A 22,499-nucleotide genomic window follows, 5' to 3' on the forward strand; every position below is an offset into this window, starting at 1 on the left:
AATATAATGAGTATAAAAATGTTTTAACAACATGCGTGAATATAAGTTAATCTCACAACAGTTATGCTTAACAGGCATCTGCCATGACTCTGTAGTGTAAGTGTGCCAGAGTCAAGCAAGGAGACAGTAATAACAGAACAGAACATAATGAGGGTCAGGCTTGGTTGTCGAGCCTGATTGCTTCTGGCACAAAGGACTGTCCAAGTCACTTTGTGGTGCATCGGGGGACAATGAGTCTGTGGCTGAATGTGCTCCTCATCCCCGCTAAGTCATCATAGAGGGGATGAGAGCTTCCTCCTCATCCGCCGCTCCAGATTGTCAAGTTTAACTCCAACTACGAAGTTAGTCTTCATCACCTGCTTGTTCAGTTTGCAGTGGTGGAAAAAGTACTCAAATGTTTTACTTAAGTAAAAGTATCAATACTGCAATGTAGAAATACTCTGTTACAAGTAAAAGTCCGGAATTCAAAATGTACTTGAGTAAAAGTACAAAAGTATTGGTATCAAAATGTACTTAAAGTACTAAAAGTAAAAGTACTAAAATATTTGAAAATAGCAGATCTACATCGCGACGCGTTGTGAGCTTGTAGATCGGCTATTTTCAAATAGCCTGTGTATAAAATAGGGCTAAAGTGGTAAATAATATCATAATTTATATCTGAAAAGTAATTAGTAACTAAAGTTTTCAAATAATTGGAGTAAAAGTACAATATTTGCCTCTGAGATGTAGTGGAGTATAAGTAAACGTAACGGAAATTGAAAATACTCAAGTAAAGTACACATACCTCACAATTGTACTTAAGTACAGTACTTAAGTAAATGTACTTAGTTACTTTCCACCACTGGTCCTCATCACCCGCTTGTTCAGTTTGTTGGCAAACCTTGTGTTGATGTTACAACAAGCCTATGTGTGTGTGTGTGCGTGCGTGCGTGCGTGCGTGTGTGTGTGTGTGTGTGTGTGTGTGTGTGTGTGTGTGTGTGTGTGTGTGTGTGTGTGTGTGTGTGTGTGTGTGTGTGTGTGTGTGTGTGTGTGTGTGTGTGTGTGTGTGTGTGTGTGTTGCAGGCGGTGTACATGTTCTATGCGCTGGCCTTGGTGTGTGATGACTACTTTGTCCCGTCTCTGGAGAAGATCTGTGAGGTAGGAGACTGTTTAAATAGCTACATGGCTTTGTAGAATACTCCATTCTGATTGGTAAATTAAGGTATTCTGTGGTCTGTCATATCTGAATAACAGACCACGGTTCTGTCTCTGTTTACATTGCTATGGGTAAAATTCTAATCATATAATCTAATGGACTATGTTTTGTGGATGCTTGTAAAATAATAATAAAATAGCCCTGCTAGCAATGGGGCTCTAAGGATGCTAATGTCAGTCATTTGGTTGGTTTGCCTGTCCAACACTTTGACACCAAATAACATAACTGGGCAACTACTGGCTGGATTACATTGGCATTTGCTGTGCACCTTCATGCTGCCCAGATTGACCCATACTGGTCTCGCACACAAGATATCTCAGGAAAAAGCAAGGTCTTGTGCACACCCGATCAGCTCAGAGATGGGTGCATAGGCAGGAATCAAACGTCTAGAATACAATAAGATGACCTGCACGGCAGAGGAAAGCATGCAAGGCACCAACCTACTTTGGTAATAGAAAAATAGACTAACAAAGTAAATGAACACAAATTATTGGGTATCACCTGGCATAGACAACAAACTGCTGGTAACAACATATAGCAAACATAACGTAAAAAATATCTAAAACAATTGCAATATTATATAAATTGAAACCCATTGTAAATAACTAGAGGTGCGGGTCGCTGCGCGACCCTTCCGTCTAGCCGCTGGCGCGGGACTCTCGTCTAGTAGCCTGTAGAGTGTAAACGTGAACTTCATTGCAACAGCGGTGCGCGGAGGCGAAAGCGAAACGTATCGTTGTCTTGACGGAGAGAGCATGGTCGAGTGACCATCAGTTTGTACTGAGAGAGAGAACGGAGAGAGCATGGTCGAGTGACCATCAGTTTGTATTGAGAGAGAGAGAGCATGAGGACCCGTATGAACCACGCAGACCCACAAACAAACAGCCACGCATGCGCGCAACTCTATTGTATATTAGGATAACTCACTTGTACTGCTCCCTCATACCAGACTTAACTTGTGTGGAAACATGGGGGAACACATATAAAGCCATCATCAACCCTATCTTCATGCTACAAAAGAAAAGTTGTACAAAATTGTAAATAAATCAGACTACCTAGCACCAACCTTGACATGAGGCTTGCTGAGAGCGCTCATTCTCCCTGGAGGATGAACTCTAACCATTTGAGTGACCCATGACTTTTACTCTAGTGCCACCCTCAGGCCAAAAGGTCGACTGACTAAAAATAGCTCATAATCTAATTGGTAGCTTGCAGGATAAACCTTACTGAATTTGGAGACCTTTGGCCATGGCCTTTCCTCTAACACCTGCCTTAGGCCAGAATGTCCCCTTATTTTATGTATTAAGGCACGTTAAAACTTCTGCTGTTGGGTGATGAATGACTTTGTCATGAAATGGAGAAGGCCTAAAGATGTTTTTTCTTTCTTGCTTTACTCCCTGTTCCCTTCATTGCTTCATTATTTCCCTTTCTTTCTTCCTCCCTTTCTTCCATTCATCCATACTTCCTCTCCTAGCGTCTCAGTCTCAGTGAAGACGTAGCAGGAGCCACATTTATGGCAGCAGGCAGCTCAGCTCCTGAACTGTTTACCTCTGTTATTGGTGAGAACACACACACACACACACACACACACACACACACACACACACACACACACACACACACACACACACACACACACACACACACACACACACACACACACACACACACACACACACACACACACACAGGCTAGTTATGATTGAAAGTGGGGGAGCAAGATTTAGGATCTTTCAATGTGATGTTTCGGGGGGGGGGGTTCTTTCACCTGCGTCTCCAGACATCATTATATCACATTGTTAATGCTGCTCATAGATTTTAAGCTCATATGCTTTCACTTCATGCACAAGACAGATTTGTTTTTTTTACAGCAAAAAAGTATTTTATTAGGCTACAATGTCCAACTGACCCTCATCAGGTATCCCTATGATGAGGGTCAGTTGGATAGAAACGTTGAAGCCTAATAAAATACTTTTCACTGTAAGTGAAGGCAGTGTGCGGGATCTCCATTTCTCCCTGTCTTATGCACTGGTTGCCTGTGTAGGTGTGCAAAAGGACCTACGGATTGCACCTCACACCGGGCGCAACTCATTCTTAAACGTGATGGCACCCAACACTGATAGGTTTTTATTAACGCTCAGAACACACCCATGAATTATTCAGGGCCGCTATCACATTGCGCCCTGATAATGCGTCCTGTAGATAGCACCATTGCACTAGACACACCCCCATGGCGCGAATTAAGACCATGTGCCATGGCGGTCAAAATAGGGCCCTTAGAGTTGAGAGGCAAGTGGATTGTGAATATATGTATATGTATGTATAACAAGTTAATCCAAATGTTTGGTTCTTTGCAGGAGTGTTCATCACCAAAGGAGACGTTGGGGTTGGAACCATCGTTGGTTCTGCTGTCTTCAACATTCTCTGCATCATCGGAGTGTGTGGGATATTCGCTGGACAGGTACAGGAGCAGTCACATACACACACACACACACACACACACACACACACACACACACACACACACACACACACACACACTTCTTTTCCATCACACAGCAAATGTGGCCCCATATTTTGCTGTGCGTCCCTGTTACCCCCACCCATCTCTGTCTCTATCTGTCTGTCTGTCTGTCTGTCTGTCTGTCTGTCTGTCTGTCTGTCTGTCTGTCTGTCTGTCTGTCTGTCTGTCTGTCTGTTTGTCTGTCTGTCTGTCTGTCTGTCTGTCTGTCTGTCTGTCTCTGGCTAGCAGATTACATTCTGTCTGTCTGTCTGTCTGTCTGTCTGTCTGTCTGTCTGTCTGTCTGTCTGTCTGTCTGTCTGTCTGTCTGTCTGTCTGTCTGTCTGTCTGTCTGTCTGTCTGTCTGTCTGTCTGTCTGTCTGTCTGTCTGTCTGTCTGTCTGTCTGTCTGTCTGTCTGTCTGTCTGTCTGTCTGTCTCTGGCTAGCATATCATATTTGTCCTGTTACTGTTTACTGACGTAATTCCCTAACACGCAAACACACAAACACACACACCCACACTCACTCAGAAACTCAAACACATAGACACAAACACAGACCCACAGAGATTCAGACAAACAAGCAGACAGATACTCGTACCAATCAACACACACACACACACACACACACACACACACACACACACACACACACACACACACACACACACACACACACACACACACACACACACACACACACACACACACACACACACACACACACACACACACACACACACACACACACACACACACACACACCAATACTCAGACAACAAGTCGTGATTTCCCACAATGCCATCAAGAACTGAGAGCTGAGCTTAGCTCATTTGTCACATTAGATGCTCTCTCTCTCTCTCTCTCTCTCTCTCTCTCTCTTTCTTTCTCTCTCTCTCTCTCTCTCTCTCTCTCTCTCTCTCTCTCTCTCTCTCTCTCTCTCACACAAATGCTCTAATTTAAAATCTCTCCTGTTTCTTTCTTGCTCATCTTTCCTCCCTCTCTCCTTCTTTGCTCTCTCACGCTCTCTCTCTCTCTGTCTCTCTTGTTCTTTCTTTCTTTATCTCTGTCTATGTCTTCTTCCAGGCTGTGCATCTGTCCCATTGGCCTCTCCTCAGAGATTCAGCGTACTACACTTTGTCCATCACTGCTCTCATAGTGGTAAGGAGACACACAGGGATTAGGGGTAGGGTGAACATTTGGCAAAAATAGGCAAACCTTCAGCCGAAATTGCAGATGTCCAAGCTCACGACAGGTCACGATGCACTGCGAGCTTGTAGATTTTTGGTATTGATGTACAACAAAGTATATGGGGTTTTAAATGGTTAAAGGGACGCTATCTGTTAGTTTGGAGTGTCCCTACAATTTCCATGATGTATTTTGCACTATCCTGCCACACACATAGGGTATTGCTGCTATTACATCAACCCAATTCATATTTTCTTAAGTCAAGATTTCTATTTTGCCGTAGACACAACGAACAGGGCAATGTCATGGCTACCGAGCGGCTAAAACCCTAAGGGCTGTAGTTTTCACATTCATGGATTTCACTCCAGTGGCATCACAGGGTAAACATTTCAGCATGACTTTGATGGCATTCCAGAGACACAGAGAAGACTGCTCAGTTTTATGGCTGCTAAATATATACAACAAATAGAACATTGTGAGTGTCCCTTTAACTGGTTCTCAACTCTGATACTGACCCAGTGCACTGCTGGTTCTATCACATTAGAAAAATATAGTTTGTATATAAATATAATGTATGATTGTTTTCTGATATTTCTTTAACCATCTGTGACTACTCCCTCTCTTCCTACAGTTCATATATGATGAGAAAGTTGTGTGGTAAGTCTTATTAGTTATCTCTATTTTAACGTTTTTATTTCTATTTGTGCTTCTATTCTAATTCATTCCCATGCTTACAGTATATACATGTGTTTACTGTACATTGACTCATTGATGTGAGTGATCGAGATAAATTACTGGGTTTGTACTTTACTGTCCAAAAGAATCCAAATGTGTGCCATTCATTTGAATGATTCAGTCTACAGAAATGTAATCCAAAACTTTGGTTCACACATTCATTTTCATCAGCATTCATTTTCACGTTGCCTTTGAATGTTTGTGATGCCAAAGCCATTTCTTGTGTAGATTTTCCAATGTCAGTCTTTTGAACGATAACATACTGTATTTACAGCATTGAAAATACACATTACTCCTTTCATACTCTTTATTTGTTCTGAAAAATCACTTACAGTTCAATATTATTGTCATTGATATTGATTACTTTGTGTGTTTCTAGGTGGGAATCTCTCACGTTGATTCTGATGTACTTTGTCTACATTTTGATCATGAAGTAAGTGTGTCATTTAGCAAGTCGATGCAAACTCGATGTTTACCAAAACACAAAACACTAATGATTTACTCACTAACACAGCAGAACAGAGGACAGTACTGCTCAAAGTCAAAACCTTTTCACCTCTGACCCTGTGTACCACTGACCTTTGAAAGCACCTTCAATCAGCGTGTAGTTCATATGTTGTCCCTTGTTTGAGCTTACATGGTTTTTATATGTTCAGTGTCAAGTCTATTGATTTGATCATATACTAGACTGCCACAGCTTTTGCCTATCTGACACTGGCATCCACATACTGTAGTGGCACCTTTTGAAAACAAAAGACTGCAATATAATTATCACTGACGTTGATAATTACCAACAAAACCCCGGGGGAGGTGCAGACAACTGAAAAAAATGCCAGGTCAACAGAATAAATAAGTTATCACACACACTGCTCTGATGCCTTATTAAAATCATGTGTGTGAATTCTGTATTTTCTTTATATTATTTAACACTGCAACATGGCAATGAGTGTGTGCACATCAAAATTCCGGGGTGTTTAACTTTGAAATCGTGAAAGCTAACACTCCACAATGATGACATACAGTATACAGGCTCAGATCACCCATCATGTTGGTGCTCGATCTGTACCAGCCAAGTGGTACCGTCATGTCTTGTCTGCTTAGCAGTCCAACCATCTCTTGATGTCTGGAACATGGCGAACACAGTGCTCCCTGGTGGCTCAGTCAGCCAATGAGTGAGTGGCGTGTTGCTGTAGACTGTATCCTAACACTGCTGTGTTCCAGGTGTAATTCCCACATCGTCCGTTTCTTGGAGAGGAGGAAGAAGCCGCCCAGCAGTCTGAGGAATGGAGTGCCCACTAACCCTGAGCTGGAGGACGGCTGTGACGCTACGGCCGTCCTCCTCAAGAAAGGTACAACAACACACAACAGTTATGTCCAATAATCTTCATTATGGTCAGTTTCATCAGTTCCTGAACCTGTAGACAAAGACTACTATTGGTCTGTTCTATGAACTAGTTATAGTGCTAGCTTTATTCCCCTGGTATCCCAGGCTAAAATTATTATTTGAGACACACATACTGGTATTTGGGGGGGGGGGTCTGCCATTGCCTTGGAGGTGCAAACAGCACAGGTATCAGTATTGCGTTTGATGGCTCATATACGATGATATCTTTTTCTGTCCTAGCGCAAAACTATGGTTACATATTGTAGTCTCTACATCATTTTCACTATGGTCCCTTCTTGTATATTTTAAATACATTTTTGCATCGTGGCTACGAGCTGTGCTGCCTCCTCCTTTTTAACATTTTTATCTACCGTGGTCAGCACCAGAATTGGCTATGTTCGCATCACCGTTATTGTCGCTGCACCAGTGACTCCGACGGGTTGGCAGGGTGCCTGTCAGTGTGGGGTGTTGAACAGTGAGGAGTAGGGTGTTCCTCCAGAGTCCTACCGGTGAGGCTCCTCACTGGAAGATGAACCAGCAGCGGTCAGCAGTGACAAGATTACACTCAAGTGTATGGGGAGTCCAGGAATTGGCACGATGACCTAATTGCAAGGAAAAATGTGAAAATAATTGGCCATTTTAAATTACATTAAAAAAGCCATTTAAAATGTCTTATTTTATCTCTGTTTGTTTCTTGGTGTTTTTGTGTGTCCATGCATGTGTTTTTCTGTGTGAGTGCATGAATGTGTGCATTTGTATTTACCTACCAAATGTGCAGTTTACATGCATATTTGTTAATGAGAGTGGTCACTTCTACCAATGTCTATTTCAATGTGTGATTATATGTACTGTGTGTGTGTATATGTACGTGCGTGTGTGTGTGTGTGTGCGCGTGTGTGTGTGTGTGTGTGTGTGCTGACAGCTAACCACCACAGGAAGCAGTCAGTATTAATGGTAGATGAGCTGCTGTGTGCGTACCCCCACCAGCTGTCCTTCTCTGAGGCTGGCATGAGGGTCATGATCACCAGTCACTTCTCCCCCAGAACACGCCTCACCATGGCCTCACGCATGCTCATCACAGAGGTACACACACACGCACGCGCAAAGACACACACACACACACACACACTCTCACACACTGCCCCAGTGCAGCGCTGTCACCGTTATCCATCCAGAAGTACGTTTGTTGTGGTGATGGTTATACAGTACGTCGTATTTCATTGAATTCCTCTCATTAGTGTACTCAATCTCTTGACAGTTATGTTGTCACTATTCTTTTTTAATTCGTTATTTCTTTCTCCTACAACATTTGGCATCTAGCTTTGCCCGATTTTCACCTAGCTTCATTCAGACTTCAAAAAGCCATATATAATGATAATAACAATATTTTTATAATTGAAGTCAGATCTGGCTGAAACCTTGCCCAAATATGTAGCCATAGGTCATAGATACATCATAGATGGTTGACATCAGACTGGTTGTGTAGGCTGGCAGTAGGCTTTTTCTGTTATGTTTTATGTTTTATACTTTTTTTTTTTTTAATATTTAGCTTTAATTGTTTTAATGGAAGTGAATGGCTGTCAGATCGGCCTGAAACCTTGCCCAAATGTTGTCACATTTCCATTTACTTTTTATGATATTATGTGTGAGGGGTTTGAGGAACTTTGTAAGTGATGGCTGAAAGGGAAAACTATACACACGGCAGACAAACCTGTGACTATACACTAGAGCTACAGTAGTGGGTGACTTCTAGCTGAAAGTTGCGGGCTTTTCAGCCGGAAGCAGGTAAAGCTGTGTTTAGGTATGGGGGCTCAGCACCGGGGGAAGAAATCCAGGCTGCTTCCTCATCCTCATCAGAGACCTCGTTGAGAGGGATGGTGCGCGTGTGGCTGGCTCGTATGCTGCAGATGTTAGTTTTGGAAATTAGGTTAGAGATGCCATCGAGGGTTACGCCACTTCCGTCCAGGTTCAACTGCGTCAGATGCATGTCCTTCAGAAATTTGAGACTGTGATTTGTGATGCGTGTCCTGCTCAGGTTTAGCTTAAGCAGCTGAGGACAGTGGATCAGACCCCTCCTTACTACCGTGTCTCCCACCCGTGTGCTGGCCAATCCCAACACCTGGAGGTGTGGCAGACGGGTGATGAGAGCAGCCACTCCTTGGCTGGTGACGGCTGTGCGATCCAGACAGAGGTCCTGCAGCTCTTGAAGGCTGCACAGTGCAGGAAGCCCAGCATCGGTCACCTGAGTGTTACTGAGAGACAGACGCACTAGCCTGGTCATGGCTGAGAGCAGGTTGACTCCTTGGTCTGTAACTTGTATGTAGTCAGTTAGGTCCAGCTCTGTCAGCTGACACAGTCTGGAGAGGAAGGATAACCCTGTGTCCGTCACAGAGTGGCGCCCAGGGAGGGTCAGCTGGGTCAGCCTGAGACCTGAGATGATCTGCAGGGCATGGTTTCCGTCTGCTACGGGGATCCCTGCCAGGCTAAGGCCGGAGAGGGTGGGGTGGTTAGCCAGGTGCTTCAAGGAACCCTCCGTCACTCCTGTGCCATCCAGGTGCAGAGTCTGTAGGCTGGACAGCTCTGCTAAGGCAGACACATCACTGATATTGGTCTGCTTGATGCTGAGTAGTCGTAGCTGTGGCGTACAGCGTGACAGTGCGCTCAGCGTGGCCTCTGTCACAGCTGTCTGGTTGAGGCTGAGTTGGGTGAGGCAGGAGGGAGCCGATTGGAGGTACTGCACCATCCCGGTATCACTGACTTTGGTCTGGTCCAGAGACAAGAAGCACAAGCTCTTCAGCCCTGTGATGTGCTGAAGACAGGAATCAGTCAGTTTGCTGCAGGAGGCCAGGTTGAGATACTGGAGTTTGACCAGATTTGTTAAGACCGATAGGCCAGAGTTGGTGATGAGTGGCGAGTTAACCAGGCTCAGGTGCTTCAGACTGGTGAAGGCCCGGAGCTGTCGCAGGAGCTCATTGGTGGAGTACGGGTAGCAGTTGAGGACAAACTTCTGCAACGAGCAGCCGAAGAACAGTTCCAGGGTGCGCGGACACAGCAGCCTATTACTGGACATACGGTTGAGCAGCAGCTCGGCAAGCTCAGGCGTCAAACACGACAGACTGCTGATGTACTGCATACTGGGATCATGGGTCATGAGATGGGTAGTGGCCTGGGTGGCAAGGACACACAGGGATGGGACGCTGGGCATTCTGGAGGGTTTCTTGGGGTGTCCTTTGGCGGTCTGAGGGTCTTCCTGGTATCCTGCTCTGTTAAGGCGCTCAACCGCAGCGAGACGTTTAGCTGCCCGACCACCATTATCATCCGGCTCGGCAGAGTCCTCCGTTGGTGCCTCCTGGAGCCGATTCCCTTCCCTTGGCCAGCGATGTCTTCCTCCTTGAACCATGTTCCCTGGGAAGAGCATGTGAGGAGGGTATCCATCTGCCTCCAGCTCCTCGTCATCTTCATCTGAGTTGTCAGCCTCCTCTGCATCTCCCTCTGCCTCCATCATCTCCTCATCCTGCTCATCCATGCTGGTATCCTCCTCTGCATCTGCCTCTGCCGCCATCATCTCCCTCGGCTCCTCATCCTGCTCATCCATTCTGGCAGCCTCCTCTGCATCTCCGGGAACTAGCTTCTGACCCCACCCCCAGGAGTGAGACTGCACATCCACCGCACCCTGAACAGCGAACTGTGATAGCGGTCCCCGCCCCCCAAAGTGAGACTGTACTTCCAACCCACCCCGAACGGGGAACTGTGGTGGCGGTGGAGGAGGAACAGTTGTCTGTTCCTCCTGTCCAGCTGAGAGTTGTATCACTGGCATGGGTGCGTCCTGGGGTGTTTCTGAAGGGGTGGTCTGGATGCAGAGGGAAGCGCTCGGCGTGAGGCCAAGGGAGCGCAGAGAACAAACCAGATCTGCGTCCCCGAAGCGCTTCCGTGGGAAACCCTGCAGAAGAGAGAAGGCTGGCAGGGAAGGGTACCGCCCGCAGATGTGCTCCACCACGTTCCGCAGACAGGCATCAGCTGGGAAATGCACAGACATGTTCTCTCCAGAGGGCAGCCGAATCATGAGTATACAGTTGTTATCCTCATTCATCTGAATCTCTGCCCCCAGCCTCTGGCCTTGGTCATTGGAAGAAGTCTCATTGGTTCCATTAGTTTGGGTCTTCTTCAGGCTCTTCCGGTCATCAGCAATTCGCTTCAGCACCAAGTCGTGCTGCTGTTGCTTCTGTCTTTTCTCTGCCTTGGCCTCCTGAGCCATACATTGTATCTGCTGCTTGTGAAAGTCGCTCATGTCCTGTTTGATACGGGACTCTACAGGTGGTGGGTCTACAGATGTGGTGGACAGCTGTGGCAATGTCAGGGCCAAGGATGGGCATGTGCTATTGTCAGAAGATCCTGCATGTGATTCAGAAGTGCTCGAGTATGTGGCCTCGTTGGGAAGGTTGAACGCAGCAAGTGCTGTCGCAGGTGGCTGAGAGGGATGCGGCACCAATCTGAGCCGTGGGTTATTTTCTTGAACGAGCCACTCTGCTGCTTCCCGAACAGAAAACTTTCCTGCCTGAACGGCAGCTGTGATCTGCTGCTCAGTGAAGCCCATCTCATTCAGGGAGGAGAAGAGATCCCCAATAGTCCCGCCAGAATCCCCTGCTTGTGACTCAGAAGTGCTCGAGTATGTGGCGTCTTTGGTAAGGTTACACGCAGAAAGTGCTGTCGTAGTTGGCTGAGAGGCCTGCGGCACTTGAACAAGCCACTCTGCTGCTTCTCGAATAGAAGACTTTCCTGCCTTAACAGCAGCCTTGATCTGTTGTTCAGTGAAGCCCATCTCATTCAGGGTGGAGAAGAACTCTCCGGTAGCCTGTGAAACACCAGAATCCATGCCACTCAGCTATTTTATAGCAAACCACGTTTAAAAACAATGTTATAAGTCCTGTTTATTTGTTAGTATTGTAGCTTGTAACCTATTCTTGTCCTCTGTCCTCCCTCGTCCAAGTTCATTTAAAGACATTGACACACCAGATATACTGTAGGCTGGTCTGACATCACACAATACAAACCGCTGCCGTTCATGCCAAGCAACACCGATTTGCGCAGGCACCCTTGCAGTTCGTCATGTGACTCTTAAAGCAATAGGACTCTTTGATAGAGGTTTGGGTTGTGTAGTTACCTTGCACTCGTCCGATTGGCAAGATATATCACTCCGTTGCACAGTTGATTAGAAATTCATAATCCAAAAATAGCGTCTCATTGACTTCCATTGTGCGATGAAACATAATTGTTTATGTGCTTTTTTAGCACATTAACAAACACAAACACAAGCTGAGCTGTTATAGCCAGAATCAGCTTTGTTTTCATTCTTTTCTGTGCTAAAAGAGTGACTTTGAGAAATGTTTCATCGTACAGTGGAAGTCAATAAGATGCTATTTTTGGATTATTCTTTCTGCAACTGTGCAATGAAGTGATATATCTCACTTATTGGACAAGTGACATCATGACAAGGTAAGTACACAACCCAAACCTGCTATTTTTGGATTATTCTTTCTGCAACTGTGCAATGAAGTGATATATCTCGCTTATTGGACAAGTGACATCATGACAAGGTAAGTACACAACCCAAACCTCTACCGAAGTGTCCTATTGCTTTAATACTGTGTTCTGATATACTGTATATTATACGCGCACACACACACACACACACACACATATAAGCAGAACCACAAAAGAGAAAGCTGAAGAAATGGATACATGCTTTAAAACTCCATCGACGAATAACCTTTGGCAATGACGTGCGTGCGTTTGTGTCCATCCTCCAGAGACAGCGCCTCATCAACACGCGGGCCTTCACCAACGGAGACTCAGATGCCCCTGGGAAGGGGGTAAGTAGGCGAGGCCAAGAGAATGGGCTGGCCGGGCTCGAGAGGGGGGTCAATGGTCGACACGATGACCGTGAAGCTGGCAACGAGACAGAAAACGAAGACAACGAAAACAATGAAAATGATGAAGAGGAGGAGGAGGAAGATGACGAGGGACCCTTTGTGCCATTCCAGTGCCCAGGTAGATGATTAAGATCGATCATCAACACTTGTATTTGTTGTGTAGTAGTGATGTGAGTGAGTATGTTGATTCCATTTGCACACATGAACAAACAAATTGATTAAATTACAGCAGCGACAATAAGAATATGCATCTACGGTAACTTAATCATAAATTGGCCAAATGTTAGTGTACATACGTCTATGTCTACTGTATATACGTACAGTATGTACATACGTACATGGTGTGGTTGTGGCTCAGGAGATACTTGGGAATCCGAAGGTTTCCTGGTTCAATCCTGGCTTAGTGTCGAAGTGTCCTTGCATGGTCATCGGTGTATGAATGAATGTAATGTAATGCACATTGGAAATTGGAAAGCGTATTGGATCAAGATGCTATATAAATTCACCGTTTACATGCATGCCCTGTTCTAGACAGTGTGGCTGTAAAAAACTCACAATTCTTAATTTTATTCCATGATGGAAATGGGATTCCATTACCTACACTTGTCCACACATTATCTCCCACTGTCTTCATATCAACCTGCTGTAGGTTTCTCACGGTTTGTTTCTCATTACAGCGGGTGTGTGTAACAAGTTGAAGTGGCTCCTAGCGTGGCCTCTGTGTCTACTGCTGTACTTCACCGTGCCTAACTGTAACAAACCACGCTGGGAGGAATGGTTCATGCTCTCCTTTGTGGCGTCCACTCTCTGGATTGCTGCATTCTCCTACGTCATGGTGTGGATGGTAAGATGACAGGATGACAGAGAGACAGGCAGATACATAACGCCACTCTGCTGTCCCCAGCAGATTTGCATTGCATTTATCTGACACCGTTATCATACAGCATAAGCAATATTAAAGGTAGGGTAAGTGATATTTTTGGGTTAAAACAAAAGGTATTTTGTTAAAAGGTTAAATCACTATATTCTGATAGTAATCATTGCTATAGAGTGTTTGTTCAGAAACAGGAGTCTCCCCGTCTCTCCAGCTCTTTAAAAAACAGAAAATACATTTTCCGGTAGGTGTCAAACTCTCAGCCAATCAGGAGAAAGTACCCATTTTTAAGCTTCATTTTTATAGTGTTCCAGTTCCAATTTTGCCTGCTCATTTCTTAGTGTCATCACTTCCAATTTCACTTGTTTAATCTATATCCTGATTGAGTTCTCTATCCTGATTGGATAAAATTGGAAATGAAACTGAAACTGAAACGAAAATGCATTTTCTGTTTTATAAAGAGCTGGAGAGACAAGGAGACTCCTTTTACTGAACAAACACTCTATAGCAATGAGTACTATCACAATATATAGCTATTTAACACTTATTTTAATTAAAGAAAATCACTTACCCTACCTTTAAATAATAGCAAAAATTTGCCTCCTGGTGGCGCTATAACAGGACAATGTGAAAAGGGTGGCCACAAATACATTTTTCTACATTTCATCTTCTCAACTTTGCAAAATAGCCTAACTTTGTCTAGATCAATATTTTCAATATTCAATATTTCTTCTCTCTTGATAATAATGTACAGGGTAAACTGTTGCGCCCTTCTTTGTCCTTTGTTCAGGTTGACTGCAGGTGCTGTGGTCTCAAAAACATAAAGGAAAACTGGCATAACATTACATAAACTTTTAAGGAAGACTCCTTACAGAGACTAAGAAAATAGTTTTTATTTTATTTTAACATGCTAAAGTGCTCTGTGATCAAAGTGAAAGGTGCAAAAAAAGTAGCAAATGTTTCGGTCATAGGACCTTCGTCAGTGCTAGATATAGCACTGACAAGGAAATTAAGCAGTGAAAACTCTCCTTGCTCATATTTGAGGCTTAAAGAGCATTCAGCCTGCACACTGCGGTTATGCAGTAACCGCAGTGTGTAATCTGTAAAACATTCTAAAAAGTGAATTAGCAATGGAAATAATCAGTAACCCATGTATCTATGCAAATCTAATTTGTTTTAACATCCTTCTTTCCGACAGGTGACAGTGATTGGCTTTACTCTTGGAATCCCTGATGTCATCATGGGAATCACCTTCCTGGCTGCAGGAACCAGCGTTCCTGACTGCATGGCTAGTCTCATAGTGGCTAGACAAGGTGAGAACACATTCACATACTGTATGCTGCATACATTGTGTATACACATGCACATGCACATTCACAGACACACATACAGTATGTGCACGCACGCGCAATTACACACACACATGCACTGAACAAGAGACTATAAAGCAGCATCCTATCAACCAAACCAATCAATGGAAATCAAAGGGAAGCCACTTTCAAAAGAAAGAAAGAGAACAAACACCAAAGGAGATGGATAGAGGGAGGGGGCGTGTCATCTCTTTCTCTGCCCTTCTCTCTCTGTCTGTGGTACGGTGAGGAGGAAGAAAAGGTGACAGGAAAGGGAAGACAGCTCCACATGGTGTCTACCACCACCCTTTCATCTGGGTTTATTTATGTTCCCTTCATCCAATATTTAGCGGCCCATGTCTTTCGCTCTTTCTCTCTGTCTGTCTGTCTGTCTGTCTGTCTGTCTGTCTGTCTGTCTGTCTGTCTGTCTGTCTGTCTGTCTGTCTGTAGGGGTGTAGAAGACACACTCACCACCAAATGTGTGTCGACCTGGTTGTTGTTAGTTTTTCGACCTGGTTGTTGTTAGTTATATATTTTCTCAAATATATTTATTGAGTTTTAAAAATGTTACACACACTCAGCGACAAACACAACAAATGGTCTTCACAAATGACATGGAAAAATAACTGAGATAGACAGAGATATACTGTGTGCATATCTGTACATTATGTAGACATAATATAAGGATAAATGATAAAGAAAAGTCAATGCATATTATTATTATGATAGCTCGGGTGACAGAAAAAAGGGGGATGTAGCTACCATATTGCAATAAACAAGGCACAGAAGTTGTGATCCACAATTAGTCAAGAAAAACACTTGAAAGTGTTGAAGCTTTTTTTTTGGTTATTGTAATATTTTATTTTGTTATTTTTCGTGGTGTTTTTTGTTTTGTCTAACACTGTATTGTCTTTAAAAATGAAATAAAAAAAGTTATAAAAAAATAAAAAAAAAGAAAGTGTTGAAGCCACTGTGTTATTAAAAAAACGAAGGTATGGAGCCCATATCTTCATGAACTTGTCCATTGGAAGAGTAAGTATTCAAGAGTAAAACACTCCAAAACCATCCTATGCCAACTAGTTTTAGTGGGAGGTTTGTCGTGTATCCAAGTAATAAAGATATTCTTTCTAGCAGCGTATGCAGGGATGTCTGTCATACTGCCAACCGGTGCTAGCAACACAGGTTGCATCTTGAATCGGATGACCCAGAAGCAAAGAGAGAGGGTTCATATGCAAAATCACACCCAATATGTCTTGCATACCTTGCAAAATATCCATCCAATATGCCTGTATTTTAGGACAAGACCAGACACAATGAGTGTAGGTCCCTACTGAGATTTTACATTTTTGGCACAGAGGTGATAGCTGTGGGTTCATATTTTGTCTTTTATTACTCTTTTTCTCTCTCTCTCTCTCTCTCTCTCTCTCTCTCTCTCTCTCTCTCTCTCTCTCTCTCTCTCTCTCTCTCTCTCTCTCTCTCTCTCTCTCTCTCTCTCTCTAGGAATGGGGGACATGGCTGTATCTAACTCCATAGGCAGTAATGTGTTTGACATATTGGTGGGTCTTGGCTTGCCTTGGACTATTAATACCTTGGCCATCAACTACGGCTCCTATGTAAGTACCACACCCTTCACTTCCTGTTTAGAGGTCAGTCCCATTAGCAGCATTATCATATGCTGTCAACATCAGCAGTTAGAAATGTCTAAGTGCAGAGTCTGCATATGTATAACTGGGAATGCGTTCTCTTTACTTCTCTATCAACCACAATCTTCCTGTAATAAACCTGAATTCATTTGAGACATTTCCAAGCTAAGTAAGTAAGTAAATAGTAAGTAGGTCGGAGTGGCTTAATGACGGCGCTTCACGGTGGGACACGTTGTGAGCTTGTACTGTAGATTGGAAATGGTTGGAAATGTTTGGAAAACGTTTGGAAATGTTCTAAATTTCAATACAGCAATCCATTGACATTAAAAAGAAAATGTACTTTATCATTTTTACTTTTGAATACTTGAGTATATACTTTTTCCACCACTGGTTACTGTGTGTTGTCTTCCCAGATCAAGCTGAACAGTAAAGGGCTGATCTTTTCTGTGGGTCTCCTACTGGCGTCTGTCTTTATAACAGTGAGTATTAAGTAACTTATAGTCACAGGCCATGATTTCAAGAGCCAAGCCGGTGTCACACAACATCATGTCTATTCATAACTTGGGCCACATATCATGCGTAAACGCAAACCATTTTATGGATATTTTGCATATTAAACTGGTGGGTCCTTGAAATGAAGAAGCTTGAGAATCACTGCTTTAAGCCTTTTGTTTCATTTTTTTTCACAGTTGTAATCATGTCTCTCTCACCTGTGTGTGTGTGTGTGTGTGTGTGTGTGTGTGTGCGTGTGTGTGTGTGTGTGTGTGTGTGTGTGTGTGTGTGTGTGTGTGTGTGTGTGTGTGTGTGCGCGTGTGTGTGTGTGTGTGTGTGTACCAGGTGACAGGAGTCCATTTGAACAACTGGACGTTGGACAGCCGTCTGGGTGTGATGTGTCTCCTGCTCTATGCTGTCTTTGTGTCTTTCTCCTGTCTCATTGAGTACAACATTTTCACCTTTGTCAACCTGCCCACCTGCCGAGACTGAACCACACAAACGCAAACGCACAGACACACACACACACACACACACACACACACACACACACACACACACACACACACACACACACACACACACACACACACACACACACACACACACAACTACTGATTTAACACAATCACCTTATGTTTTGGTTCTATTAAGCACCTACACACAGGCCTTCATCAGGGTGACTTTAATCTCTTGTCCAGAAGGTTAGAGAGACTTTTTTTTTTTTTTTTGTGCATCTTAGCCCTTTCTCCTCAATTTAGTTGTTTGCCAGTTAATCCTACTGACTCACCTGCCAGTGAGGAGCCCCCACCGGGAGGACGTAGAGCCTCCGTCCTACTCCTCCCGCCCATCACTCCCTGCTGACAGGTGCCGCCCCAGCCCGAAGGAGAACGTGCAGTGACAAATATCACCGTCCCCGCCCGGCTTCCCTCCCCCGAACACGGGCCGATTGTGTTCATATAGACGGTCGACTAAAGCTGGATGCACCGCGGTGGATTCGAACCCCTAGATTCCACAGAGGTGGGCAGTACTTAACCACTGCGCCACCCGAGCGCTTCCGAAGGTTAGAGAGACTTTTTGTCTTCTCTTCTCATATCTACAGCCCCTCTTTATGCTCACTTCAATACAGAAGCCAGTCTGTAGTATATACACAGTACACAGTGTGAATTAAAACAATTGACAGTACTGGTCAATTGTTATGTTTCCGTATGGTGGACACCACCAAATGTCACAAGCCCTCATACTGGACAGGACTCGGGACACCCCAAAAAAGAGACTACTGCCTGCTGCTGTTTTTGAGGGATTTTATTTTGAAAAGCCCTATATTATGTCAGTTCAAAGATACCAGGGTTTGATGTTTTCTAGCTGCTAACCAGCTGAGAGGAATGCTGGTATGAAAGGTTGGGAATATTGTTAATAATAATAATAATAATGTAAGCAATGATATTTAGTGTTGATTGACGTTATCTGTATTGTACATGGGTGGTAATAATGCACTGAACTTTTTATGTTTGCTAAACATGACTTAAACCACGAACTGAATTCTTTTGACAAAGAACTGTATCAATGATGACTTTTCTAATATACCTACACTATAATGCCAAAATACTTTTAGCTGTCCATTGTATTTTAGTTAAAGACAGTGGGGGCAGCATATCTTCAGGTGGTCTTGTGTTGCTCAAGGGCTTAAGCAAGGCCCTGACACTGCCAGGGTTAGAGATTACATTCCCTACAAAGCCCAAGCACTAACACTGCCGTGGTTAATGGTTCCATTCCTGTGTAAATCAATGGACAGAACAAGGTACTTGCACTGCCAGGGTTTGGGAATTTGATTCCCATTGCCATCACACATGCTTTACACTGCACTACTAAAATCAAGTCATGATAAGTCATATACTGCATGTAATAACTCTGATATTGCATTATTGACAGTTATGTGCAATGCTTGGTTAGGTACAGGTATGGTTCTTTGTCTGAAGATTTTGGGTTATCTGGCCAAGTTATGGGTTCAAGTAATTTGACCAACACAACAGCCCACCCCACCAGAAACATACACACACATACTCAGAAACAGGGCATTAACCTGTCACTTTTTTCTAAATGTATACCATTAGCATCAAGCAGTAGCTACTTGCATTTTTTTATTGAACAAAATTAGCTTTATTAGAGGTAATTATCTTTTTTTCCTGTAAATAGCATGATACTCATGTAAATAGACCTGGATACCCTATTTATTATTTATTTTTCACGACATGCACATTTCTGTGCATGTCGTGGACATATCTCCACTACTTACATATCAGGTGGGGCAGAATTTGTTGTTTCATTTTATTATTATTTTTTTTAAAAATTTTGGTTCCCCTCCACAATTTATTGATTTTGATTGGATCTTAATGTTACGGAGGGGCTGTTTTAAACCCCTGTTAGGTGAGTTTGTCAAGCCTGACTCCTCTATTTGTGACACCCTGGCTTGCCCCAATCTGAGAGAGGGGGTGCTGGGCAGGCTGCTGTATGTTCCCAGTATGGCTGATGTGGTACCATGCATTCCAGCATCAACATTTGACATGGGCATTTTGAGGTATTTATGATGTCATGATCTATATTGAAGTATAACTTTTCTACCACGGAAACAAATGTTGATGTTTTTTTGTCTATGGCTCATTATTAACAACAAACAACATCAATGTGTTTTTAGACTACAGTATTATCATCGTACGCCACACCCAAAATGAGCACTTTGCTCCAATGGTGCCAGTGTTGAATTTGTGGAATTGTATGTAGCTGAGAATCACCTTATGAGGTTATAGTTTCTACACTTTTGTATATAAAAAAGTAGTTTCTTCTGAAGTTATTTGTCCTGATTGGTTAGCCTATAGGTTAGGTTATGGAAGATTATAAGTCATGTTAAATACTTTGAGTGCAAATTGAACTGCTGAGTTTATACTATATTGCTTCGTTTGTTTTGACTGATTGTTCAGCTCTCCTAAAAATGTGTGCTGATTATAAGGTACTGTCCTTGTAAGATGAAGCAGGTTTGTAGGGGGAAATAATGTCTGAGTTTTATCTTCTTTTAGTTTTTGTGCTCTGATGTGTTGGGCACAGAAAAAGACTCACTGGATCATTGAGATCTCACAGTGTATGCTGCCACCTAGGGACCATTCTGACAACCAACACAGTACAACTGGACTGCTGCTTTTTTTGGTTATTCCTCTGTTCAATCACAGCGACAAAAATGACAGCGTTAGATGACTAGCCAAGCGAGCTACTTCCTCTCTGATGCATGGAATTCCAACATCCTGTCCTTGTGGGGAAGAGAAAACATGAAACGAGGCTTTTGGCCTTGCAGTGGAACTGCCAGTGGTTCAGTTGATAACTATCCACCAAGAGACTTTTATACCCCAACTAAAAATATATTTTAGGTTTGGGGTTTCAACATTTTTAATTGAGAAGTTTAATGTATTTTGTAATGCATAATGTTTAGATTTGTCCAAATATGGTAGGTTTGTGGTGCATAAATGTTCCTATTAGTTTGGTGTGTGTAAAATGTTGGTGCGCCTGAAAAAGACTATTACACCTTTTGTAGTGGAGGCTGGTCAGCCATCCAAGCACCTTGCACCTCAATCACACAACCCCTGAACTGTCAAAATTATCAGATGAGTGGTCATGCAACTGCAAAATACTTGTTCATAAACATTTTATCTGTCAAAAAATGATGATTTCCTGACAGCAGCCATAAAATGTCAGTTTATATTATGGGGAAATGAAAATGAACCAATTTCTTTCTCTGATGGAAACGTTTTGCTTTTGTTTCCTGTTCATTGTTAATTTATTGGCCAGCAGTTAAAGCTGTCAACTGAAGTTGCTACAATAAGATATATTTGTCTTTAGAATGTACAAAGTATTACTTTTTTCTTTTTATTCTTTTCCAAACATGTTGACTGTAATGATCTATGTATTTATTTATAACCGGTAGAGTATGACTCTGCGATATTACCGGAAAACAGGGTTTAAAGTGTTTGAATAATATGTAATGCAATAACTAAGCTTCTAAATGTAAGTATGTTGCTATAATTATCAAAGGCATACATGATACAAGTTAAAAATTGAGTTCTTATATTGAGTATATACTATATTGAGCTTCATGTTGACATTATTTATAGCAGACTTTACAAAAGCAGGACTGTTACCAACATATATCAAGTCTCATCTCTTTTTCTTTTTTATGCTTAATCCTGTAAGCATCAGGGGAATTGAAAAAGGGTAAACAATGAGGGTCCAGACATTCCACCTTGACATTGTGGAAACTAATTCCGTTGTTTCTCTTTACCAGATTCTTGATGCTTGTCATACTGTGGCAAAAAAAGGCTAATGCAATGAAATTTAACTGTGAGCTGGTAAAAAGAGAAACAAAAATTAGCGTTATTACTATAATTGATAACTCAGACCAGCATGGACCACTTGCCAGAGCTATTATCATCAGTGTCTGTATGACAGTGTATTCTGGGAGATTCCTGTTGTTTACCTAATCATCAAGAGAACAGTGAAAGTGATTTGACTTGATTCATTCCGTGCTGCTATTCAACACATGTAGCCCTTGACCTTGGAGCTAAATTTCACAAAATATGCTTTTGAAACGGACCAAATTACCACTAAGACGCTCACATTTTCCAGTGAGTCATCGTGAGAACATATTTAGATAATTTGTGATATTCACATGGGTGATATATTGCGGATGTACACATGTACATACATAGGTGTAAATGTATTTCTATATTTTTGTCTCAATCTGTATATCTGTTGAATATATTTTCATAGATCCTAGGTCCCCCTTGTACGCCCCTTTTGTTTCTTTGTGTTTAAGAATTCCAAAGCTGTTTCCCTCTCCCCCGTCCTTTGTTTACTCGCATGAAAATATTTTAATATAATAAATTATTTATGGTGACTAACGTACTTTGAGATTAGATTATGATGATGTTAAAGGGGGCAGTGGATTTGATTAAACTGGATTTCCTGGATGACTGCATGCTGTGGCTGGTAATAGGCTACACGTCATGGAGAGGGAAGACATTTGCAGAAGATGGCTGTTTGTATACGTCTCTGAACTGTAGCTTTTCCTACAGGAAAGGAGCGTAGTGCTTTGTGTTTCGATGTCTCGGATGTAATTTTAGAAATTTTGCTACCTGAGCATTAATAAAGTTGTCTTTGCTTAA

The 22,499-nt window shown here is 42.9% G+C and overlaps 1 protein-coding gene across 2 annotated transcripts in view; it reads left to right on the plus strand.

The window, feature by feature from the left end:
* The window catches only part of slc24a3 (solute carrier family 24 member 3), a 104,108-nt gene extending 81,609 nt beyond the window's left edge, over positions 1-22,499 (plus strand). Inside the window, exons 4-18 of one of the 2 annotated variants that reach the window (XR_013934489.1) lie at positions 1,063-1,137; positions 2,670-2,754; positions 3,553-3,656; positions 4,781-4,855; positions 5,514-5,539; positions 5,997-6,050; positions 6,839-6,966; positions 7,924-8,084; positions 12,809-13,049; positions 13,609-13,775; positions 15,004-15,118; positions 16,655-16,767; positions 17,211-17,276; positions 17,635-19,867; positions 20,364-22,499. Coding sequence is in view for 1 of the 2 variants with exons in the window: in XM_080450468.1 (XP_080306594.1) it covers positions 1,063-1,137; positions 2,670-2,754; positions 3,553-3,656; positions 4,781-4,855; positions 5,514-5,539; positions 5,997-6,050; positions 6,839-6,966; positions 7,924-8,084; positions 12,809-13,049; positions 13,609-13,775; positions 15,004-15,118; positions 16,655-16,767; positions 17,211-17,276; positions 17,635-17,781 (1,557 nt within the window). In the remaining variant the exon portion in view is untranslated. Of the gene's footprint in view, positions 1-1,062; positions 1,138-2,669; positions 2,755-3,552; positions 3,657-4,780; positions 4,856-5,513; positions 5,540-5,996; positions 6,051-6,838; positions 6,967-7,923; positions 8,085-12,808; positions 13,050-13,608; positions 13,776-15,003; positions 15,119-16,654; positions 16,768-17,210; positions 17,277-17,634 lie in introns of both variants that reach the window. The other variant, XM_080450468.1, reaches the window with a different exon arrangement.

Source organism: Gymnoscopelus braueri, assembly GCF_963280865.1.
Source record: "Gymnoscopelus braueri genome assembly, chromosome: 14".
Lineage (NCBI taxonomy): Eukaryota > Metazoa > Chordata > Actinopteri > Myctophiformes > Myctophidae > Gymnoscopelus > Gymnoscopelus braueri.